The sequence below is a fragment of the Poecilia reticulata genome, chromosome 1 (genome assembly GCF_904066995.2).
Source record: "Poecilia reticulata chromosome 1, P_reticulata-male-v2, whole genome shotgun sequence".
Lineage (NCBI taxonomy): Eukaryota > Metazoa > Chordata > Actinopteri > Cyprinodontiformes > Poeciliidae > Poecilia > Poecilia reticulata.
The window spans coordinates 23,063,888-23,084,964 of record NC_088830.1 but is presented as its reverse complement, the minus strand read 5'-3'; the positions used below and the strand labels follow the sequence as shown (position 1 = coordinate 23,084,964).

The 21,077-nt window shown below is 39.0% G+C and overlaps 1 protein-coding gene across 6 annotated transcripts in view; it reads right to left on the bottom strand.

Annotated features, from left to right (window-relative positions):
• Nucleotides 1–5,761: 5,761 nt before the first annotated feature.
• The window catches only part of grin2bb (glutamate receptor, ionotropic, N-methyl D-aspartate 2B, genome duplicate b), a 130,681-nt gene continuing 115,365 nt past the window's right edge, over nt 5,762–21,077 (bottom strand). For 4 of the 6 annotated variants that reach the window (XM_008416111.3, XM_008416129.3, XM_081609227.1 and 1 more), the window contains exons 15-16: nt 16,837–17,075; nt 5,762–13,494 (exon numbers count right to left, since the gene is read on the bottom strand). In XM_008416111.3, the coding sequence (XP_008414333.2) occupies nt 11,113–13,494; nt 16,837–17,075 (2,621 nt within the window). In that variant the 3' untranslated portion in view covers nt 5,762–11,112. The remainder of the gene's footprint in view (nt 13,495–16,836; nt 17,076–21,077) is intronic. The other 2 variants (XM_008416156.3, XM_008416166.3) reach the window with 2 other exon arrangements.

Below are 21,077 nucleotides of genomic sequence, written 5' to 3'. Positions count from 1 at the left end.
GGAGGTAATTAAGCCATTTGATTCAGGTGTTTTGTACCTGTGGCACATCTAAAAACTGCAGGACAGCGGCCCTTCAGGACTGGAGTTTGACACCCCTGCTAGACAGATAGGATACCTGCCTAACTACTGGTGTTATCTTTCAACTTTTACGGTTATCATCAATATTATTTTGAGTGGTTCAAATCTCTAATATCTGCTCTAAGCATGTCTGTCTTTGCTTCTTTTGAGTTTTTTTTGTCTTCTTTTACATTTTTGTATTTTAAAAATGTAATCAATGAAATGAATGTATGGATGGATACAAATAGCTTCTGTCCTGTTTGTTCTGCTTGGACAACAACGATATAATGAAAAGTAGAATTCTGTCAGTTTTCTCTGAAATATTTTTGCAAATAAACTCAATGTATGCATTTTATGTTGACTTGTAGTTTTTCTGCAAATAAAAACGGTAGAATAATTCATCTAATCAAAATGGTTTCAATCTGTTTTCACTCTTTCCAGAAGAGTTGGTGTCTTCCGATGATGGAGTGCAAAGAAAAATCATTACCAGCACTACGAACCTGTTATTATTTTTGTCAACTATAAACATAGAAGTCATGTCAAATGTTAATTATATTTCGGTGATTTTTAATCCTTTGGAGCCGGGATGTTAAGTTCTACAGTTTTGAATTAAAAACAAAAACACAGTTTTTATAAAATACAGTTTTGGTAATTGTAGCTGAACTAAAACAAGAGAACAGTCCAATTTAACGACAGACGGTGAGGAAAAAAGTGTGTGTCTTTTCATTCGCTCAGTGAATCTAAGCTCTTGGTTTTAACTATATTACTACTTGTTTTGTCCCAAATTTCCTAAAATGTTGGAATGTGTTTTTACATTATGCACTTTGAGGGTCAGTAAAGGCGGATGATACGCAGCAGAGAGATAATCTATCAACTGGCAACTCTCATTAAATTGATACTAAATGTTTCACTTCTCAACATGATTTCCTTAAAGGATAAGGTGAAATCATGGAACAGGCCATGAAAATATCAGCTCAGGTGATGAGCTGATATAAATCTTCAGTCGTCTGTTTGAATCGAGTCACAGATTCCTTTTTAGGATTGAAGCATTTTCAGATCTGGCTTCTTCTTGTCCCCTGGGGTTTTTAAAGAAATAAAAGATATATAATAAAAGAACAAGAGGTGGAGATGTTATAAAATAAAAAAAGAGCCATTGTTGGCAATTCCTATCATTTAGAATTGCAACTTTAGGGTTGAAAATTGGTGCATTACTATGGAAGGTCAAAAGTGACTCTATTCAGTATCACAAATGAAACAACAGATTATCTTTGAGTTGTGTTATTAAATATTCAAAATAAACAAATACCGTTATCAAGATGTTTCACACCTAAAGCAGATTAGATTTAAAATCAGGAAGTTTTTTTTAATTTTTTTTATACGGGAATGAAAAGGATCTCTTAAACAAAATAACAACAAAAAACCCAGCATTTCATTTCATTTATTTATTTATTTCGAACAGACATTAAAAACAGTCAAAAAAGAACAAGAAAACAAAATAGAATGAGACAAACTTAAGAAATAAAATGTAAAACAAATTATTTTGCCCATGTGACATGCAATTTTATATTTTCTGTTCGAAAAGGAGCAGGTAGAAGATACATCTTATAATATCCTGCCCCTTTCATACTAGTCAATGTATTACCAATACATTGACTAGTAGCATCAAATCAGATACTGGGGTTAAAGATAAAAACTTAAAAAATTATTCAGACCCTGCTGTGGCAGAGGCAGGGACCTGTCTGAGCAGCAGCTAGGTTTAAGTAGACTGGGAACACTGGGCTCAGGTGTTCCCAGTTAACGGTTGATTCAAGACCTACTTCCACTCCCATTCCAGCTGAGAAACAGGCAAACATAAAGACAGGGAAAAACAGCTGTCAGATGACATATTTATTTAAAATGTTATTTCATTAAAGACTTGCATACATAATTATTGAATAATTTAGATGATTAAATTGTGGCACTTTTGCCCAGATTATACCGACATTTTAACAGATGGCAAAATAGTTCCAACCAGCATGGTCTTTGTGAAATTCTAATGAGACCTTTGACCTCTCACTCTTAACCGTCCAGCACCAAACAACAGCCTGGCTCCACAATCCGATGATGTTTCTGCCACAGGGTGTCAGCCCTCACCTGCTCAGATCCTTTTGATGAGGACTTGCTGTCAAAGTCAGAAGTGACCCTCCTGGTGCGTTATTATCTTCTAACATAACTTTAATATTCTCTTTCTTTACGGCAATGCCGTGTGCTTCTGTGTACAAGTTTGCGGGCACAGGCGTTGAAGTTTACACTTTCATTAAAACTTTGCCAAGTGTTTCTACAGCAACAAGCTGCTCTCCTGCAGACCGTCACCCTCTCCGCCGTGTGGCCTGGTCCTTTGCCGTTTCAGCGTCTTCTTTCATACTGTAAGCTGTATATCCCGCCCACCCTCCTCCGGACCCTCCTCTACTCACTCACTCCTTCCTCCGTGCTGCTCGGTGTGGGCGTTGAGCTCAGGCTGTTCTTTCCATTTCGGTACTGTATTGTCAATGCATTGTTGCATCCGATCCAGTGAGGATGCTGCGGGAATACTCTATAACTCTCTCTCGCTGCCTGTCTCTCTTTCTTCATCCCTCCTCCCTCCCGTCCCTGGGAAAAAGAGCCAGTTGCTAGGTAACAGTTAATTGTCAAGAAGTAGTTACATGTGTTTCGCTGCATCCCGAGCTTGTTGGGTTCCGCGTAGGAGCCGAACAAGTGAGCAAAATAAACTGTTTTCCTTCCATCCTTTGAGAAGAAGATGAAAGTTTCGAGAGAGATCAAAACAGCTTTCCTCCAGCACCCCACCTTGTTCTATGTCACCACCCAGGACTGCAGATGTCAAGGAGTCTCCCACCCAATCTCTGTGCAAGGCATTGGTACTTTTTATCCAACCTGCTGGTTTCTTTAAATAACTCCTGTTGCTGGACAAGGCTTTCACAGTGAAGGGTGAGTCTGAGGAGTGAGCGAGGTTTGGGAGCTTTGATCTGTGCTTCTCGGCTCAGTTTGCATCACTTTCCTTCTCCCTCAACAGATCGACTAGCTCGCTCGGTCTCTCTCTTTTTTTTTCCTCAGGTGTTTTTACCCAAACCATCTTGTCCGTTGTCGGAGAGTCTTCCAAGAAGAGAGTCCAGGTTAGTGTAGCAGACAGAGGGAAGCAAATGAAACATTAAAAGAGCAAAATATTATTAGCTGTAATCTAATAGCTAACAGCTTATCTATTAAATTAAAGATTTAAATGATTTTTACTAAAACCAGTAAAAAATCATTTTACTGGTTTTAGTAAAAATGAAAATTTTACTAAAACCATTTTATCTCATTCCTCTCAGAAAGCGTACAGCAGAAATTTAAGCAAACAATTGTGTTTGTGCAAAGTAATTGACATTGGGTTTTTTTATACTCGTCATCTTTTAGATTTATTTATTCAAACTAAATTTTCAGTAAAAATCTATGGAAAACTAGTTACAAATTCTTAATAAATCAGTTTTTAAACATTTAAAGTAATGTTTTGTAAGACAAAACATTACTATTTTGTTTTACAAAAGAGTAAATCTGAATCACTGTATGTGATGTCTCTTAGTGTTTATAATGCAGTACCAGCTGATTTTAAAGCTGAGAAACATAGTTACATTTGAATGATTTCTGACTGTTCAGACTTGACGGTGGCAGCCACATGTTCCAACAATTTACCAGGTTTAGCTGAGAGTACAGACATTCAGAGATTATAATGAAACATAGTTAAAGGCTCAAAAACGAATCACTTATAAAACAAAAACATTTCCCGCCGTCTGAACACATGGAACCACAATCCTGAAGCAATCATCACATGCACTCTGGAGTGGTTCTGGAAAATCTTTCTAATAAACTCTGGACCTCAATGTCTGTCAAATACAATGGCAACTCAATCACACAAACAAACCCAAAATGAAATCCTGAAGCGAGTTGAGACAGAGTTGAGGAAGGAAAAGAAGATTGTTTTTCTAATGCAATGAAAATTTCCCTTTAGAAATCAGATAGTGAAATGTCCAACTTATCAATAGTCATATTACCCACACAAGTTTTTAATGGAACCAGTGAATGTTTCATTAACGGCAAATGCTACTATCTAGTTTATCTCTTGTTTTAAGGAAGGTTTTAGTCATAGAATCAAAATAAGGTTCCTAATTTGGAAGTGAAATGTCTAAAACTGGCTATAATTACTTATTGGAAAGATTTGCTGTATTCCGTAATACAAAAACCAATGACGGTCCTGCACACTTCAACAGGATTCTATCAAGGCAGAATAAAAATGCTGGCAGTTTCCTAAAAGCATCCAAGGTTTTGTTGGATGGTCATTTTACATACAAGCTCAAATAGAAATAAAACCGTCACTTACACTTTGGGTACATTTCAACAAGCTTCTGGCATCATTCTCTCTGTTTGAAAACCTCTGTTCCCTTTAGAATTAGTTAAGCTAATGTAAATTAGCCAGTTTCATAGCACAGGTCCACCCTTCGAAGCATAGTGGATACATTCTGAATATGGTTGAGGTCAGTGCTTGAGGTCGACCACTCAGGAAGTTTAGTGTTAGCCTTCCCAAAGTTTTGATGTTTATGATCACCTAAATGTGGCGAATGTTTCACTTTGAGAGGAGGGGATTAGTTAATGTACTGTATTCAAGATCCACCAAGGCTCAAGCCATCCTTTGGGTCCTGCTGGAACACCAGTATCAACAGTGGAATAGATCTGACATAAGATTTACTTTGAAGGGTTTGCTCCAACGTGAGCACAATTAAAAGCTTGAAGCTGCAGACACAAGAAGCCAAATGCTTCTTCAGGAAAGAGTTTTGCTCAGAACAGACAAATCTTGAGCTGTTTGGCTCCAGCAATCACCAACATGTTCAGAGGAGTCAAGACAAGGCTTATTTTTTAGGCCCATGAAAACTGTGGCAACTGGTTTGCATGGTGGTGGCAGCACCATGCTAAGGGTCTTTGCTTTTACTTTGTTAAAAGTGGATGGAATAATAAAAAAGTAAGATTACATCCAACATTTTTAACTTTAGCTCAAAGCAACAACTTCGTTTTTGTTTTTTTTCTAGACACAGCAAACCCAACAAAAAGAAACTGTGTTTGGGGTAGATCAAGCTTCTGGAAAGATATTGAACATTTATGAGCTGTGGGAGACCATGAAACATCTCGAACAATCTCAACCATATCTGATGAAAAGAGTGGTCAAATTCAGCCAGAATATTGGCAAAAAGCTCATGGTTTTTCTGCAGTTTGCTGAAGGACTTTTATCTAAGTAATAGTGGGGTACGTGTATATTTGTGGTTATATTGATACTTTTAGCCTTAAAGAAAATCCACAATGAATTTAAACACTAGCATCCAACTCTTCCCTGTAAGAAAACATTGCAAAAATCATTCCATCACAAGAAAAACAGTGCAATAAATCCTTCCAATCCCAATATAAGTCTGATTTTATATAAACTGCCCCAGAACTGTAAGTGAACTGCAAACATTTTTTTTACAGTATTTTCTGTTAAAAAATATATACACACATGTAATTTTACAAAACCACATAAACATTTCATTTCAGTTTCACAGTATGAAAAATGGTACAAATAACATTTTATTTGTTTGCGATTTACAAGTTATATGAAGGTTTGAACAATATTACACATGATCAAAACAATGAAAAGGCGACTCAGTTGAGATTTCTTATTTTTTATTAATACTCAACACCTTTATTCCAAAGAGACAGAAGAATAATATTTCTCAGCACTTATTTTCACATTGACTGTGTTTAATCTCGTTTTCAATATTACTAAATATTCAATCAAATCTGAAATACTCTCTTCACACAAGTAATATCTCTCCATACAAAAGAATGCAAGGATGAACTAGAGTTTTCTTGTATGTACACTTTTCACAATCTGTACAGCTCAGGGATGAAGTTCGATCCTCTGCAGCAAAACACACAAAAAAAAAACAAAGACTTTTCTTTTTTAAGACAAAGAGGGGAAAATAGAACGGCTCTGTAAAAATGTCAATTGTGCTTTCTGTTTACCAATAAATGAAGGTCCTGTACATTTTTTTTTCTTTGAGAAAAACATCCTTTTTTTAAAGACCAAATCAAGAACAAAATGAAAACACAGACCTTCACTCATTAAATATGTGCACTAAGTGTAATAATAAATCATTGCACAATTCCTGGCCTGAAGTCGTTACAAAAGCACTTTTGTTGAAGGGATGTTGACTAATCAAAGATTTATCCCAAATAGATGTACTCTGTTCATTTTCTTTACAGTTATTATCAAAAGTTCATGAATGTGAGGTAAGATATTTACATCTCATTTTATTGTACATGTACAACAAACAGTGGTCTCACTCACTCTGCCTCTCTTCCATATGAGCACACACAGAGGTAATCAAGCGTATGTATTCAGGCACATACAATAACAAATAATGAGGTTTTTTTTTTAGCTTTTTTTAAAAAAGGGAGAAAAGCAAAAAACAAAAAATAAGCAGAGGTTATGAAAAAGAGCCACTTTCTTAGTGACAAAGAATCAAACCAAGACCTCAGCTTTGAAGAAAAGTGTGAAACAGTCAAGAAAACTGGTATTTAAATCACCACAATATGACCTTTTTCATAAAAAATGTTTCAATTAATTCAGCCATATTTGTATGCACTTCAGCATGAATTTCAGTCTTGGATTGGTGTTTTCTCTTGAAAGAAAAATAAAATCAAACACTCACACACATCTACAGAACTGCACGGATCATCGGCATCAGAATGAAATAAGAAAAAGAAACACATACATGCAAACCCATACAAACACTAGAGACCTTAAGTATCATACATACTGACTTGTCAGCCAAAGAGAAGAAAAGTCTAGAAAGGTTCTGAGTGGGCTTTACAAGTTAATATCATTCAGTCACATTGTGGTTCTGTATTAGATCTAGAGCGGGTAAAATGACTGAATCTGCATGCTAAATGGCAAAAGGAGACTGAAAATATGTATTTATTTTTCTCTAATTGTTAGTAATTTGGCAATTGTAGATTTGGTAGGTGTCAAAATCCTAAAAGCCATACCGTTTTTTTTTTTTTCCTTTTATACAAAAAGTTTATATAACTCATTCTCATATTCTCCCCAAAAAGTCAACAGATGACTTTTTGTTGACTTTCAAATCCAAGCCAATTTTGGCTTGGATTTGAAGCCAAAATTCATCCTTTCTCAAAGTCTAAATATGTGACAGCTTTACAGTTCAGCAAAGGACGGTTTAAGGCTATAGCTTTTTATATTTTGGTAGCTAAAAATATTGGACCCACAACTTTGAACAAGCAGTGCATTTTTGTATTTGTGGGCATAATCTATTGCCTGCAGTTAATTCAGAAACTGATTATAGTTTTTTTTTATGTGCTTATTTGAAATAAAGACTGTAAAAAGCACAAAAACAGCGAGTCAGGCTCAGTCTAAAAGGTATCAAAATGTCTGCGAGCTATATACTATATTTTAGTAAGCAAGTTGTGATTTTTCCTGTTTGTTTTTTCCTTCCAGTGGCATTGGACTATAAAGCACTTCAATGTTTAATAGATAAAAACAGATCTTATCAGCATTTGGGTACTTTTTGGACAGTTATTGCAAAGTTTCAGTTTAAGTCTACAGAGTTTCTATTTAGTCTGAAAAATGACTTTTCACTATAGTATCTTTAAAATCTGGATACGTGTTTAAAAAATATGTATGGAGAAATATTTATATATCCATCCATTCAGTCTGTTTTTTTTTTTTTTTTTGCAGTTTTCCATATTTAAAGCCTGTTTCCAACAGGAATGACATAAATTCATAGTGAAGTTTTTTTTTTCTTTTTAAAGCACTGAGATCTCTGAGAGTTTGAGTCTGAAAGATTACATCTGAGCAAGGGAATAGTATATATGCAGACGGACTGCAAGCCCATCACAAGGCGTGACATTTTTGCACCTCTGATCGTACAGTAAAAACTTTTCTGCAACTTATTTTTGTATTCAATGCGTGTACAGTGATTTGCCGACCTCTGATAATGCTGCTAGCAACTTGTTAATTACTTACACGTTGTCCCTTTTAAGTAGATGTTTCTCAAATCAGAAAAGGAAATAAAACCTTAATGGATTCCATGCTGATTTGAAACAGACTGTCAGGCAGCTGTTTTGTTTCTTATGGTTTATGTCTACAGTTCTGTCTGCTATTACAGAAAAAGTCCTTGTTTTTCCCCAGAAAGCTTACTGAGCCTTCTCAGTAAGGCTCAGCTTACTGAGCCTTCTCAGTAAGGCTCAGTTTACTGAGCCTTCTCAGTAAGGCTCAGTTTACTGAGCCTTCTCAGTAAGCTTTCTGACTCTGACTCTTGTCTTCTGTGCGGCCTTGTATCACTTTTGTTAAAGGTGGCATCTTTACAGGACTTACACTTTTCCACTTTTCCAGACAATGTTCGATTTGTCCTCACACTAACTATGTAATCCAGTATAGAGTGGGTCAACAATTGTGTAACAGATGTTTTATTTCAACTAGAAATGACTCTAAGGTTAATTTAACACAACAGTAACTCTTACCCTTGTTTTGTACCCACTCATTGCCAGTGGTCCTAACCTAATTCCATGTTACAAGCCAATGCTTACCAGTTTATTTCTCCTTTGGTTAAATAACTTGTAAACATTATAAAAAGTATAAAAATAAAAAATCACAAACCTGCTCACTCCTCACATACCCTAATTGCTTTTTTTTTTTGAGGATTTTATTCTACACCACATTCCCATTGATTGTGTTTCTGATTCCAATTTTGGTCATAATTTGTGAAGCACAAGAAATTACGACCCCAGAATAAACCCCAAATAACTCACAGTCCTGACAGACACTGTTAGACAAGAGCTGCTGCACAAAGTGACACGACCAGCCACATGGCTTCTGCAACCTCTGGCACTGAAGCCACACAAGACTCTTAAAATAATTTAGGGTAACCTATTTTTCATATAATCACGCTAATAAAAAAAGACTAATTGTAGCAGATTTTTAGTGCTTGAAATATTTTTCTGTTTTTTTTTTTTTGTTTATTTTTTCATTAGGTTTCAAACTGAGTAAAACCTAAAGACACATTTCAGATATTTTATATTAGAGCTCTTACAGAGAAATTGGAATGAGTCAAAATTGGTATTGGCGGGTAAAAGCATTATAAAAACTAGAGCCTAGAAAATGACAACAATTTGATTGTTTCATCTGCAAAAGTAAACACTTTGCAGACACCGACTGAGGGAACAGCTATGGTCTATTTTTTACCATTATCTTCAAGAATTGGGGACTAATAAAGCAGTCATTTTCTTAAAGAGTCAGTGGTGTTGAAGTCCCCCTCTCCCAGCACAGGACAAATCACAATGTTTGCTCATCTGTTTTTCAATTACACAACTTACATTTGGATCACTGCTTATATATACTTGACATATAGGCAGCAATATTTTTGCTCTTTTTTTAACTTGCAAACAAAACTATCTTATTCAGTACTAATTAGTAGACTTCAGAGGTGCTGGACGAGTCATTTTACTATCTTCAGAAAGAACCAGAAGGACTGTTGTCTCACTCTTTCCAGCCTTTATTCCCATACTGGCATTTGGCTGTAGTAGCCTCGTTATCTTTATGTACTCTGAAGTTGCAATGTGTCATTGCAACTTCAATGAGACATTGCAACTAAGTATTTCTGATTTTACTTAAAATAAATGTGTAACAATATTTTTTTTGCAAGGTATTAAAAACAATATGTAATGCTAGATCTCTGTGGTTTTCCATAAAGCGGATCAAGATTATATTGGCGTTGGTAGTTTCTTTATCATTTCGTATAAGGAGCTTGGGATCAATACATTATTTAAATAAAATAAGCCTCCCATAGTTATGTTAACGTTAAAAATAAAGGAATGTTGTAAATATATTTCCTCTTGATCTAATGCCCATGGTGTCTTTCAATTTGTTCATTGCAAGCTTAGTTTAATGGCACCAGATGAAACTAAAACTATAATATTGAATGGTTTTCTCGTGTGTCTTTGCTCCCAAATCAGTTGACTGATTGCGAGAGGATCTTCCTATCAAAAGAAAATGGATAGAAAATCAGTGTAAGTCCCATTAAGGCACATCCAGCGCAAATTGAGAAACCCTTTTGGTACTGGCGAAGCAAGTAACAAAAACCGCAAATCAGTATGATGATGTTGCTTCTGCAGTTGAAAAAAAAATAAAAAATAAAAATCACAAATTTAAAAGTACATTTAATGCTCTCAGCTTATCATGCCTCTTACATACAATTCACTGCAGTCAAAGTAAGAAAAGTTAAAAAAGTAAAACATGAAGAATTTATAGGAAAGAAGATACAGAAAACCAACAAATATCGGTGAACTGGTTGCCCAGCCTCCTGTAATGTTGGCGAACTAAGAACGAATTAAGATCATACAAATATATAACATGAACTATTTAAATAAATCAAATAATGATAAGAATAATAATAATAATAATATTATAAAACAATCCAAACTGATCATCATCATTAAACACTAGAATAATATTCAATAATATTATTAACATCATCAATACAATTATTGTTAGTTTACCCTGTTACTTCGGCAGAAGTGTAGATTTCTCATTCATGATTGTATATCCGTTGCTAAACAAAATGTTTGGACAGACTGCAGGAAGGAGGGAAAGACCGTAAGGATGTGAGGAGAGCAGAGACTGGAGAATTGATCTCACCTTTTCCCACTCCCTCCAACCCTCCCTTCCCTTCCCTTCAGATCGCTCAAGCGTTGGAGCAGCACCAGAATCCTTTCGTCTCATTAAAAACTTCTCTCACTTTGAACTTTGCCAAACCTTATGTGGCAGAGGCCCCTGTGTTTTGTCCAGAACCTCTCCTTTTAGAAGACCGAGAACAACACACACACTGTTGTGTACCCTCATTCTCTTCACACAGAGAAGTCATTAGTTTTTGTCCTCTTCCACTCTTTTCTTCACCCACTTCATCTTCTCTATCTCTCCCTTTCTTCCTCTGACCAGTCTCAGACATCTGACTCAATGCTCGAGAGCTTTTCATAAACATGTCCATTGGCACCATTGAAGGGTCTCTGTCCCTGTCCCAGACCTAACGTGTCCCTGCCTCCGGGCAGCAGTTTGTTGGCCCCGTGGTGGTTCCCCATGGGTCCTCCCACCCCACCCAGGCACAGCTCATTGGGGTACCTTGTGGCCACATTGGACATCACCCCAGCTGTGGCGGACGCGGGCAAATAGGAAGTCGCTCCCATGGAGCTGCGGAAGTCCCCTCCTCCTCGGCTGTTGTTGAGAAGTTGCTGCTGCTGCGTCTGTGGCTTTTTGATGTAGTACGGTTTGGCACCGTGTAATAGACACTGGTCGTCACCGAAGGTTGGGATGAAGGGGTTCTGGTTCACCTTATCTGGGTAGAGAGATTTAGACAAGGAGTAAGTCCCAGCCCCTCTGTTACCACCACCACCACCACAGCCCCCTCCTCCCATCATACTTCTGTCTCTGTCCCTCAGGTCTCTCTCCCCCACTGAACGTCGATGCAACCCACCTTCTCCTCCACGGTACAAACTGAAGGAGGACCCTCCTGCTGCTCTATCCCCTCCTATTCCTCCAAACATGGGAGATTCCCTTTCACCCGAATACCTCTCAAACATGTGTGCATAGGGACTGGGGCCCTCCATGTAACGGTCTTTTTCTTTCAAACTCACACTTCGGGGCTGAACAAACTGCCCACCAATACCTCCTCCAACCCCACCCATGCGACCAGCTCCCTCTCTCTGCAGATCTACAAATGTATCGTAAGAGTGCTGCCTCCGTAACACCTTCCCCCCTGGCCCTAGTTTCCTGCGCTGTGTATGAGTCTGGGTCTGACTAGGTCCTATGCTGCTCTTCAGACCACTAAAAATCATGTTGTTATCCTCACTGATGTTGTAAAGGTTGCTTGGCTGTATCTTGCAGGAATCACAGCGTTTGCAGAGCGTAGCAGAGCTGGGGCGACTGCCACTCCCCCCAACTCCGCTAGCTGAGCACGTGCTGCCTCCTCCTCCACTGTGATGACACACAGTGTGGCAGTTACGACACTCCCAGTCACCCCCTGCTATACCTCCCCCTCCAAGGCCAGAAACTCCTTTCTCCCAGCAAGTATGAGCCTGTTGCCCTGCTGACATTCCACCAATCCCACCTTTGCACTCTGTTTTCTTCCCTTTACCTTTGAGGAAGTCTTCCACAGGCACTAAGCTTTTACAGATACCACCACCACTACCACCGCCTGCACCGCTTCCTCCACTTCCACCCTCTTGCTCCCACTTGGCCTTGCCCTCCTTGGAGCGGAACTGGTCCGCATAGAAATCCCTCAGGTTGTCTTTGTCTTTGCGGAATATGTAAGGTGAAGAATTACCCGTTCCTCCTCCCCTCTTCCGCTCCAGGGGAGGTGAGACCGGGCGGTGTGCCAGAGGCCCATGGGGGAAGTGGTGGTGGACGGTGTGGTGGTGGGGTCTCTTCCTGAAGGCGTTCAGCTCTATCTCGTCCTGCTCCCGTCTGACCTTCGCGGAGGCTGGCCTCTTTTTCAGGCTGTCCCTGTACTGCTTACGCCTCTTGGTGCTGCCCTCCAGGTTTCCATAGGTAACAGTGTGCGTGGAGATATCCGACACATCAGAGCGAATGTTCCCATCGTCACCCCCTGAGCCTCCCCCTCCCCCGCCACAGTACCTGTCGTGTCCCCCGATGAGCCCAGTGCTGGATGCTCCTCCTTTGAAAGAAAACCTCCCGTAAACATTGCTTCCTTTGAACCCACCCTGATTGGTATCTGCAGCGGTGTGGCCTGCAATCAGGTCAAATTTACTTGTATTCCTGTGAGTCATTGAGGGGCGGGGCTGGGTGGTGAAAATGGGCGCTACCCCTCCCCCCAAACTGTCAGCATCGAACATGCCACCTTCCAACGAGCTAGCGCTGCCTAAGCTACGCGGCCTATTGGGTGGGGGGCCGGACATACCCAGAGCCGAGGCCGGGTGGTGGTGCCGGTAATGCTCCTGGTAGAGGTTGCTGTCCTTCAGGGGCAAGTTGCCAAAAGTCCTCTCCACCTCGCTGATATAATCACTGAACATGGGATCCTCTGGAAGATAGGGCGGAGCAGACTTACAATCTGCAGGGTGACCCACCAGGCTGTGCCGGTGCTTCTGGATATCATAGATGGCCGCTTCACGGCTACTGTGGCTATACTCTAGGGCTGCATGTGGAGAGCCATTGACGCCTGGGACTGCAGTCATGTCCTTAGCAGTTCGAAGTAACCGTAGGATGTTGGAGTGGGTGTTGTTCATGTTCTTCTTTATGGTAGAAGATGGTGAGTCAATGGTTGACTTGTTTTCCTCGATTTGTACCCCATGGATGCAGCTGTAGATACCCTGGAGAGTGAAAATGGAAGAAAAAAAGGGTAGAGAGAAAGACAGGGTGAGACAGACCATAGGGGGAAAAAAGAGAGTGTGAGGCAAGGTATGAAAGGAAACATTAAAATGCGTTGAAATAGACAGAACCAGAAAGGGTTTTAACAGAAAGAGAGAGAGAGCATCACAAACACCAGACAGAGGCAAACAGAAACAAGAGAAGTTAATGCATTGCCATCTTCTCTGTGACTATGAGTATGTTTACTCTATTAAACAGTTATAGGATCTAAGTTCATGAATGAATCATCTCTGGGGAACAATATGGACTGGCTCAGCTCAGGAACATATAAGAAACCAGGTATTCACTGAGCAGATCAGTGTCTTGATTGAAGCCACACAAGAAGCACTAATCTTGTGGTTTTGACCACAAATCAATAGGATTAATCAATGTAATCTGAATTCATAGTACATCGCTGCTACACAAGAGTTCTGCATGTTCCCCTACACTAAACTGTAAAATAAATCACTGCCAGGGAGCCACTTCTAACCTTCTTTATATGTGAGAAACTGGTTACTTAACGTCTGTATAAACAAATGACACATAACATTATGACCACTGAACGAAACAACAGGATTTGCAAACTATTACATTCAATGGTGACTAAACATTTTGCCTTCAAATTTGATCCTTCAGAAGGAGGAAAGATGAGGAAGTGTAAAAATGTAAAAGAGCTTTACAAGGGCCATATAATATGCCTAGAGGTCTGCAGTGATCAGTGTCTATGAAAACAGTCAAAGGAAGAAACAGTCGTGAACCAAAGACAGAGTGGCGAAAGGGCAAGTACAATGTTAAACACTATACGCAGCCTTTCATGCACACAGCTTTACATTATGTCTGTTCTGTTTTTCCAGAGCACAATGCACCATGCCAGAAACCTGAATTAGTTCAAGAATAATTTTTAGGACCACAACAATTTTGAGGTATCAACTTGAATTCTGAAACCTCCACATCTTTATCCAATTGAGTGTCTGTGGGAACAAGTGAATATCGCCCTACAGGTTTTTAAAGGAGGCATCTTAAACTCCAGTCCACTGCTGGTAAATGTTGCCGGTGTCCTGTAACAATTAGATGTGTAACTGGCTCACTCGATCAAACTCAAGCAATTGATTAGAGCCCTGCCGGTGACCTAATTATTTAATTTGACTGCAACAGAGAGACATGTCTAAAAGCTGCTGGGAAACGGACTTTTACGGCCTCGAGTTTGAGACGCCTAAATTAAAGGATCTGTTGCTAACATGCATGTGTGCAAGATACTACAGCACACCTTCCAAGGTCTAGTAGAGTCCACATCTCAAAAGGTTAGCCATTTTGGCAGTAACAGGGGTCCCCAACACACTGCCAGGAAAGTGGTTATGATATTATGTCTGATAGATGTAATCTGCCATTGTCGAAAAAAAGTGTGTGTTTGGCTTTTGATGAATGGTGAAATGGTTAGTTTGGTGTTGGGTCAAGCAAACATGTTCTTCAAATACAGGCTGCGAGAATCTGGTCAAGGCGACAGTCAAATCTGAAAGGTTGACGACACACTGCCCACCAGCGAGTGTGCTGGCCAACGCTCCTCGAAGGCGTCGACTTGTCAGAAACAGTTTTTGTCTGTCTCTTAGTCACTTTCCACGTCACTGAGCCGCATTCATAATTGTTAACCATCAACCCTCTTTTCTCTCTTGGCTTGATCCCCCCCTTTGTATTTTTTATTTTTTTTAATCTTGCTTTCAGGGTGCATTGATGAGCGACAGCTGCTCCAATGGGGCTGTCTGTCTTTATCTCTCTTCATCTGCTGCTTCTCTGGCTGAAAAGTAACGGGACCGAGGTCGTGAGCACACTTCTTTGTTGGTACTTCTCACCTTTCCCATTTTTCTGTCACCCACGTGATTGCTTATCCCTTCTTCCATTACCTGATCTCTTTAACTCGGCCGGTGTCGATAGCTTTTCGCTGCCGTGCTACTTGCTCATGCGTTCCAGTAAAACAAACTGCATTTAAACTATCGTAGATGTTTCACAATCTTAGAACGCTGCGTCAGTCTTTAGCAAATGTGTCCTGAAACAACCGTAATAGGTTGCCCTTTCTGAACTGTGTCTTTGATTGAGAAGGAAGTAGTTCATCAAGCAAAACCAGTTTCTCATGTTTTTCAAACCAATCTCTGTCTGGGGTCCTTCACCTTAGTCAGTGTGGGTGTAAACTAAATGACATTACAATTAGAAAGGCCTTGCTTCTTAACACATAAATACTGGTGGCCTTTATTCCAGTAACTAGCTATGAATCATTTGCACAAAGCAATTTTCTGCCCCCTGAAAGGTAACATTATGCAAATCAAGTACAATAGAAGGATTATTTATATGGATCTAATTTACTTGTGTGAACTTGGCAAGGACTAAAATGTTTTCTTCTCTAAAGCTCCTTTTCGTCTCAGCTAACTATTCACTACTTTTCACCAAACGCTTTGAGGCTGGACCTGTGATGCCTTCTTGTCACCTTGTGTGACCTGTGTTAGGGCTGTGGTCTCACGGACAGCTGCAACGCCTGCTTTAACTAAATAAACACAGGTGGGGCGTGGTTGGATTGTGACAGGCTAAAATGGATCATAGAGTTCGTAATTCGTCTTCATTTCCACTGACTGCTCTTATAGATACAGAGTTCTAAGATAGCAAAGTGTGTATGTACCTCAATTTAGCATATATCTCAATTTAGTATATATGTTGTGCTAGAAAGCAGTCTTCCCCACAACTCTACTTAGAGATGTGTGAAATCTTAAATCTCAAAATCTCATACCAAACAATTTAGAAAATCTAGCATTTAATTTGAGTAGATGAGACGAAGCCAAACTTTGTTTCTGCTTCACATCTGATGTTTCTCACACTCTGGATATTTATTATGTCTACCTTAATTATTTGGCGACACATTATAAAGTTTGTTTGTCTTTTCTATTTGTTAAGCACAATTATTTCTTCCCACTGAAAAGAAAAGTAATTTTTTTTTTATTCTTAATCTGGAGATCATGTCACTGCAGTAAAAACTTTAAGGCTTGTTTTACATCTTTACCAGAAGTGCCAAAGCACCAGCTCACCTATTAATAGCAAATTCAGATTTTGAAATGGCTTTTATGTGAAGTGAAGGATACATATTGTGTATTTTTAGTTGTCTAGACTAGTAAAAGCTACAGGTAAACCAGATGAGTCATCACATCCACCTGACTGACTTGATACACTTCAACCAGTGCCGGTGGCTTCAAAACAGCCGGTCTTGTGATCTTTCTGTCAGGAGGACAAAGGTCAGAGCTAAAATAAAACCTGGGAACACTCACTCTGCTGATGGAGAACGTGACCCCGGGCTTCCCCGAGCACACGCCCATGAAGCAGAAACGCAGCTGCCAGTAGAACAAATGTTCACAGATGAAGGTGATCAGTGACAGGACCATGGCAGCCCCGAGCATGTAGAAGACCCCCGCCATGTTGTCTACGTCCAGCTGGCTGCTCATCACCTCGTTCTTCTCGTTGTGACAGATTCCTGTCAGCCATAAGGCCTCGAACTCCTCCATGTCACCTGGAAATATAGTCACACAGCAATCGTCATGGGGATCATGTGATAGACAAATTTTATTCAGTTTGTCTCTTAAGAGAAGAAAGAACTGGACAATGCATACTTACATACATGGAACAAATGTCATTTTGAATTACTATTTCTGAATGCCCAGAGGAGCCTTACCATTAATAATCACTTTTGAAAGGCTTGAACATTTTTGTCAAACATTTCAGTAACCAGCAGATTTTAACAGAGATCTTTACAAGGTCTGATCTTTATGCCCAGATTGATGTCTAGGGTACATTAGAACTGGAGCATCATCACCACCATTTTTCACCAGAGATAAGGACGTGGATGAATCAGAACTTTCCAAAACTGAGGCCATATTGATCGGAACACCTCACCAGGTTCAATCTTCAACTTTGACGACTATTTTCTTTTCTGGACAAGACATCCCCCTTTCCACCACAGTTACAAATCTTGGAGTTAGAATGGATTCTCATCTTACATTTGAAAATCACATTAAGCGTTTATTTAAAACCTGTTTCTTTCATCTTCGTAATATCTCCAAAATTCGTCCAACTCTCTCTTTCTCTGATGCCGAGACTCTCGTCCATGCCTTTGTCTCCTCCAGGCTCGACTACTGCAACTCTCTGTTCATTGGAATCCATAAAAAACATCTTCAGAAGCTTCAATACATTCAAAACAGCGCAGCCAGGATTCTTTTGAGGGCCCGTAAATCTGACCATATTACACCGATTCTGCATGACCTTCATTGGCTTCCTGTCACCTACAGAATTCAGTATAAACTCGCCCTCATTACCCATCAATATTTAAACAGAACTTCACCGGATTATCTGAAGGACCTTCTCATTCCACATTCATCCACCAGATCTCTACGATCACAAGCCTGCAACTTCCTCCACCTTCCTCGATCCAGATTAAGGACCATGGGAGATCGGGCATTTGCTGTGGCTGCCCCCCGTCTCTGGAACTCTCTACCCGGATTATTTGAGAGCTCCACAACCACTGGTTGACTTCAAAAGAGGCTTAAAGACTTTTTTATTTAAGCAAGCCTATTCTGCCTCCACATGATGTTGATTTTATCTACGATTTTAGTTGCACTGTGTAGCACTTTGAGATTTTTTCTAATGAAAAGTGCGGTACAAATTAAATTAATTATTATTATTAATTATTATTATTATTATTATTATTATTAATAAAGTCTTTTTTTCTCCCAAACCCCAATGACATGAAAAGAAATGTTACAAGCTATGATATACATCATTATCCTTCAGTTTATTTTCACAAACGAACCTCTAAGATCGACATCTTTTGCTTCAGGTTCAATTAAATATGAAAAAAAAGTTTGTGAATCATTTTGAAAATGAATAAGGTAATACATTTTTACCCCATGAAAATTCTGAATGTGCACTTACAAAATTAAGCACTTATTCACATAATCTACACCTTTGAACTTACTTTCACTGCTGATTTCATGAGAGAGATTGTTTATGAAGAGGCATTGACTTTGAACTGAGTCCATAGTTCAGACTGAACGTCTTCGACCGTCGAAGTATTTTTTTGCAATTTATGCGTGACTTGAGTCATATCTATACAGCAAAGTATTTTTGTTGACATCCATTTTATAAAATAAATTAAAACGAAATTAGAGATTTCAAATAAAACGCAGAACAGGAATTAACCGGTTCGGCCTGCAGCAGGCTTAGACAAAGAGATATTCTCTCCAAATAGATGCTTGCAGTTACGCCATCTGGACAATATGTCTTTGTTTTACGCCAAGCGATGTAAACCAAACACGGAAGGAGCTGACTACGCATTTCATAAAGTAATAATCCGTCAGAATTAAAATCAATTTAATCGCCTATGAATTACTCTCTTTTCTTGTACTATCCAGCTCATCCATCTCCACCAACAAACCCCTCTTCTTTTTGTTCTTAATTTACATTTTCTCAGGTAAAATTGTTCTCAGAGTGTTGTTGTGAGGACGCTGCTAAAACCCTGCCTGTGCACACACAGACATGAAGCTCTCACCAAGACAAAAACGGGACTCGACAGATGTGAGCAAACATCGATGAGTCTGATCTCCTAACCTGGATTGCTGTATGTATCCTGACATCCAAACAACCCATATGAAGTAATGAGGTAATGTCAGAATAGTTAGCCTTATGTACAAGGCAAACAAAAAAAATTAAGAAAGAGTAGTGCACAAATGCAGTTATTTATGTAACAAACACGTTGCATGCATGCACGCGACACAGTTTCAAACAATCTGTGTAAAAGTCTGAGTCAGTGTGACGCTAAGAGATCTAATCCATGGTGAATGTGTTCCCTGTGCTGACCTATTTATCCATCACACAGGACACAATGGAAAGTGATAGCACCTTGAAGGCCACCGTCTTTGAACGAGTGTGTGCGCGTCAGCATGCTGCTCCGCATGAGATGTGACAGGAAGTAAGCAGCAAGACATGAATGGTTTGCTGGATTCTCAGAGGGCAAAAGTTCACTCGTGGAACATTTGTTTCTTTTCTGTTAAACCTCTCCTGAGAGACAACATTTTAAAATGCTGCCAAAACACCAGCTGATAACACGTTTAAAAAGGGGTGGTATTATGTAAAAATGACTTTTTTGAGCTGTATGCCATGTTATGGTGTTATTCCATTATTAAAAACATGCATGACAATTGCCACAATTGCAGCAACAATCACACAAAAAAAAAAACAAAAAAAAAACACTGAAACATCCTGGAGGGATTGATTAAGTCAAATAACATCCACAACAGAGAGCCAGAAAAGGTTGAGCTGAGTAAAGCCATCATGAGAAAGAAAATAGCAGGTACATAGCTGTGCCCTTTCTACACATGCTGTGTCAGCCTTTCACACATACAATTGTTCAACTACCTGGGCTGCTAGTTCAAAGAAACAACAACAATGGAGTCCATTTTGTTGCTGCTTCAAAGAAAGGTAGACAAGAGTAACAAAGGACCAACAGGTCTATCTTTAACATGGACAAATAAGCATAACACAAGCGTGCCAGTTGTATAAAATGGCTAGAACACGAGATGTTTTGTGTGACCTCAATTCCAAATGTGTCTACGTATTTTAATGAAAACAAAATCTTACACAATTAAACGTTTGCCATTTGTGAAGGTAAATAGTCAAAGACGATTAAGACCATACTGATAAGATTCAGATTAGGAAAATCAAGAATGATGATTCAAACTTCTAGAACACCTGTTAGATCATGGTTACAAGACTTTACCGTGCGTTTGTCACCCACTTCTTAGGCTTCTTTTTTTTTATTACACACCCATTAACCTCATGTGAGGTTTAATAACTCGTGGATTACTGAACACCAAGAAGTCAGGGAAAAATAAAACTACTGGTTGAAAACAAACTTTGTGTAATTTGATGCAACATGTATTTATAATTCCACAAAAGATGCTGAATTTTAGACGTGTGTCACATTTGTGGGTTTAATGAATGCAGGAATGAATTAATTGGGGGAATTAATTCGCCTATTTAATTTGGAGAGGGCAGTTTTGTGACTTATATTGGAATAACTGACTGCAAAAATAACTTTCGAAAAGGCAGACAGCTAGATAATGTGTGTTATTAGAAATAAGTTTACCCCCAAATAATCTTTCACAGCTAACTAATTCCAAGTACTTTCACCTTGAAATGTCATTCAAACTTTAAAATGTAGTCACATTCTTCAAATACTTTTTTATTTCAGCTTTTCGATATCTTTTAGAGGTTTCATAAAATCCCATGGCAAATTTTTTGCTTGCATTATGCTCCTTTTCTACAGTTTTTCTCCTTGCCTTTTGCTTTATTTCGCTGTTTCTGCCTATTTCTTACATTTCAGCAAGTCTTCTGCAATTAACTCCAAACGCTTCTGCAATTTTCACTGAAAACATGCAGCTTACAGCCTTCACAGTGCGTTTTCGCAAAACATTCACATTTTTTCTGTTACTTTTTCAAATAGGAAATTACTAATAGT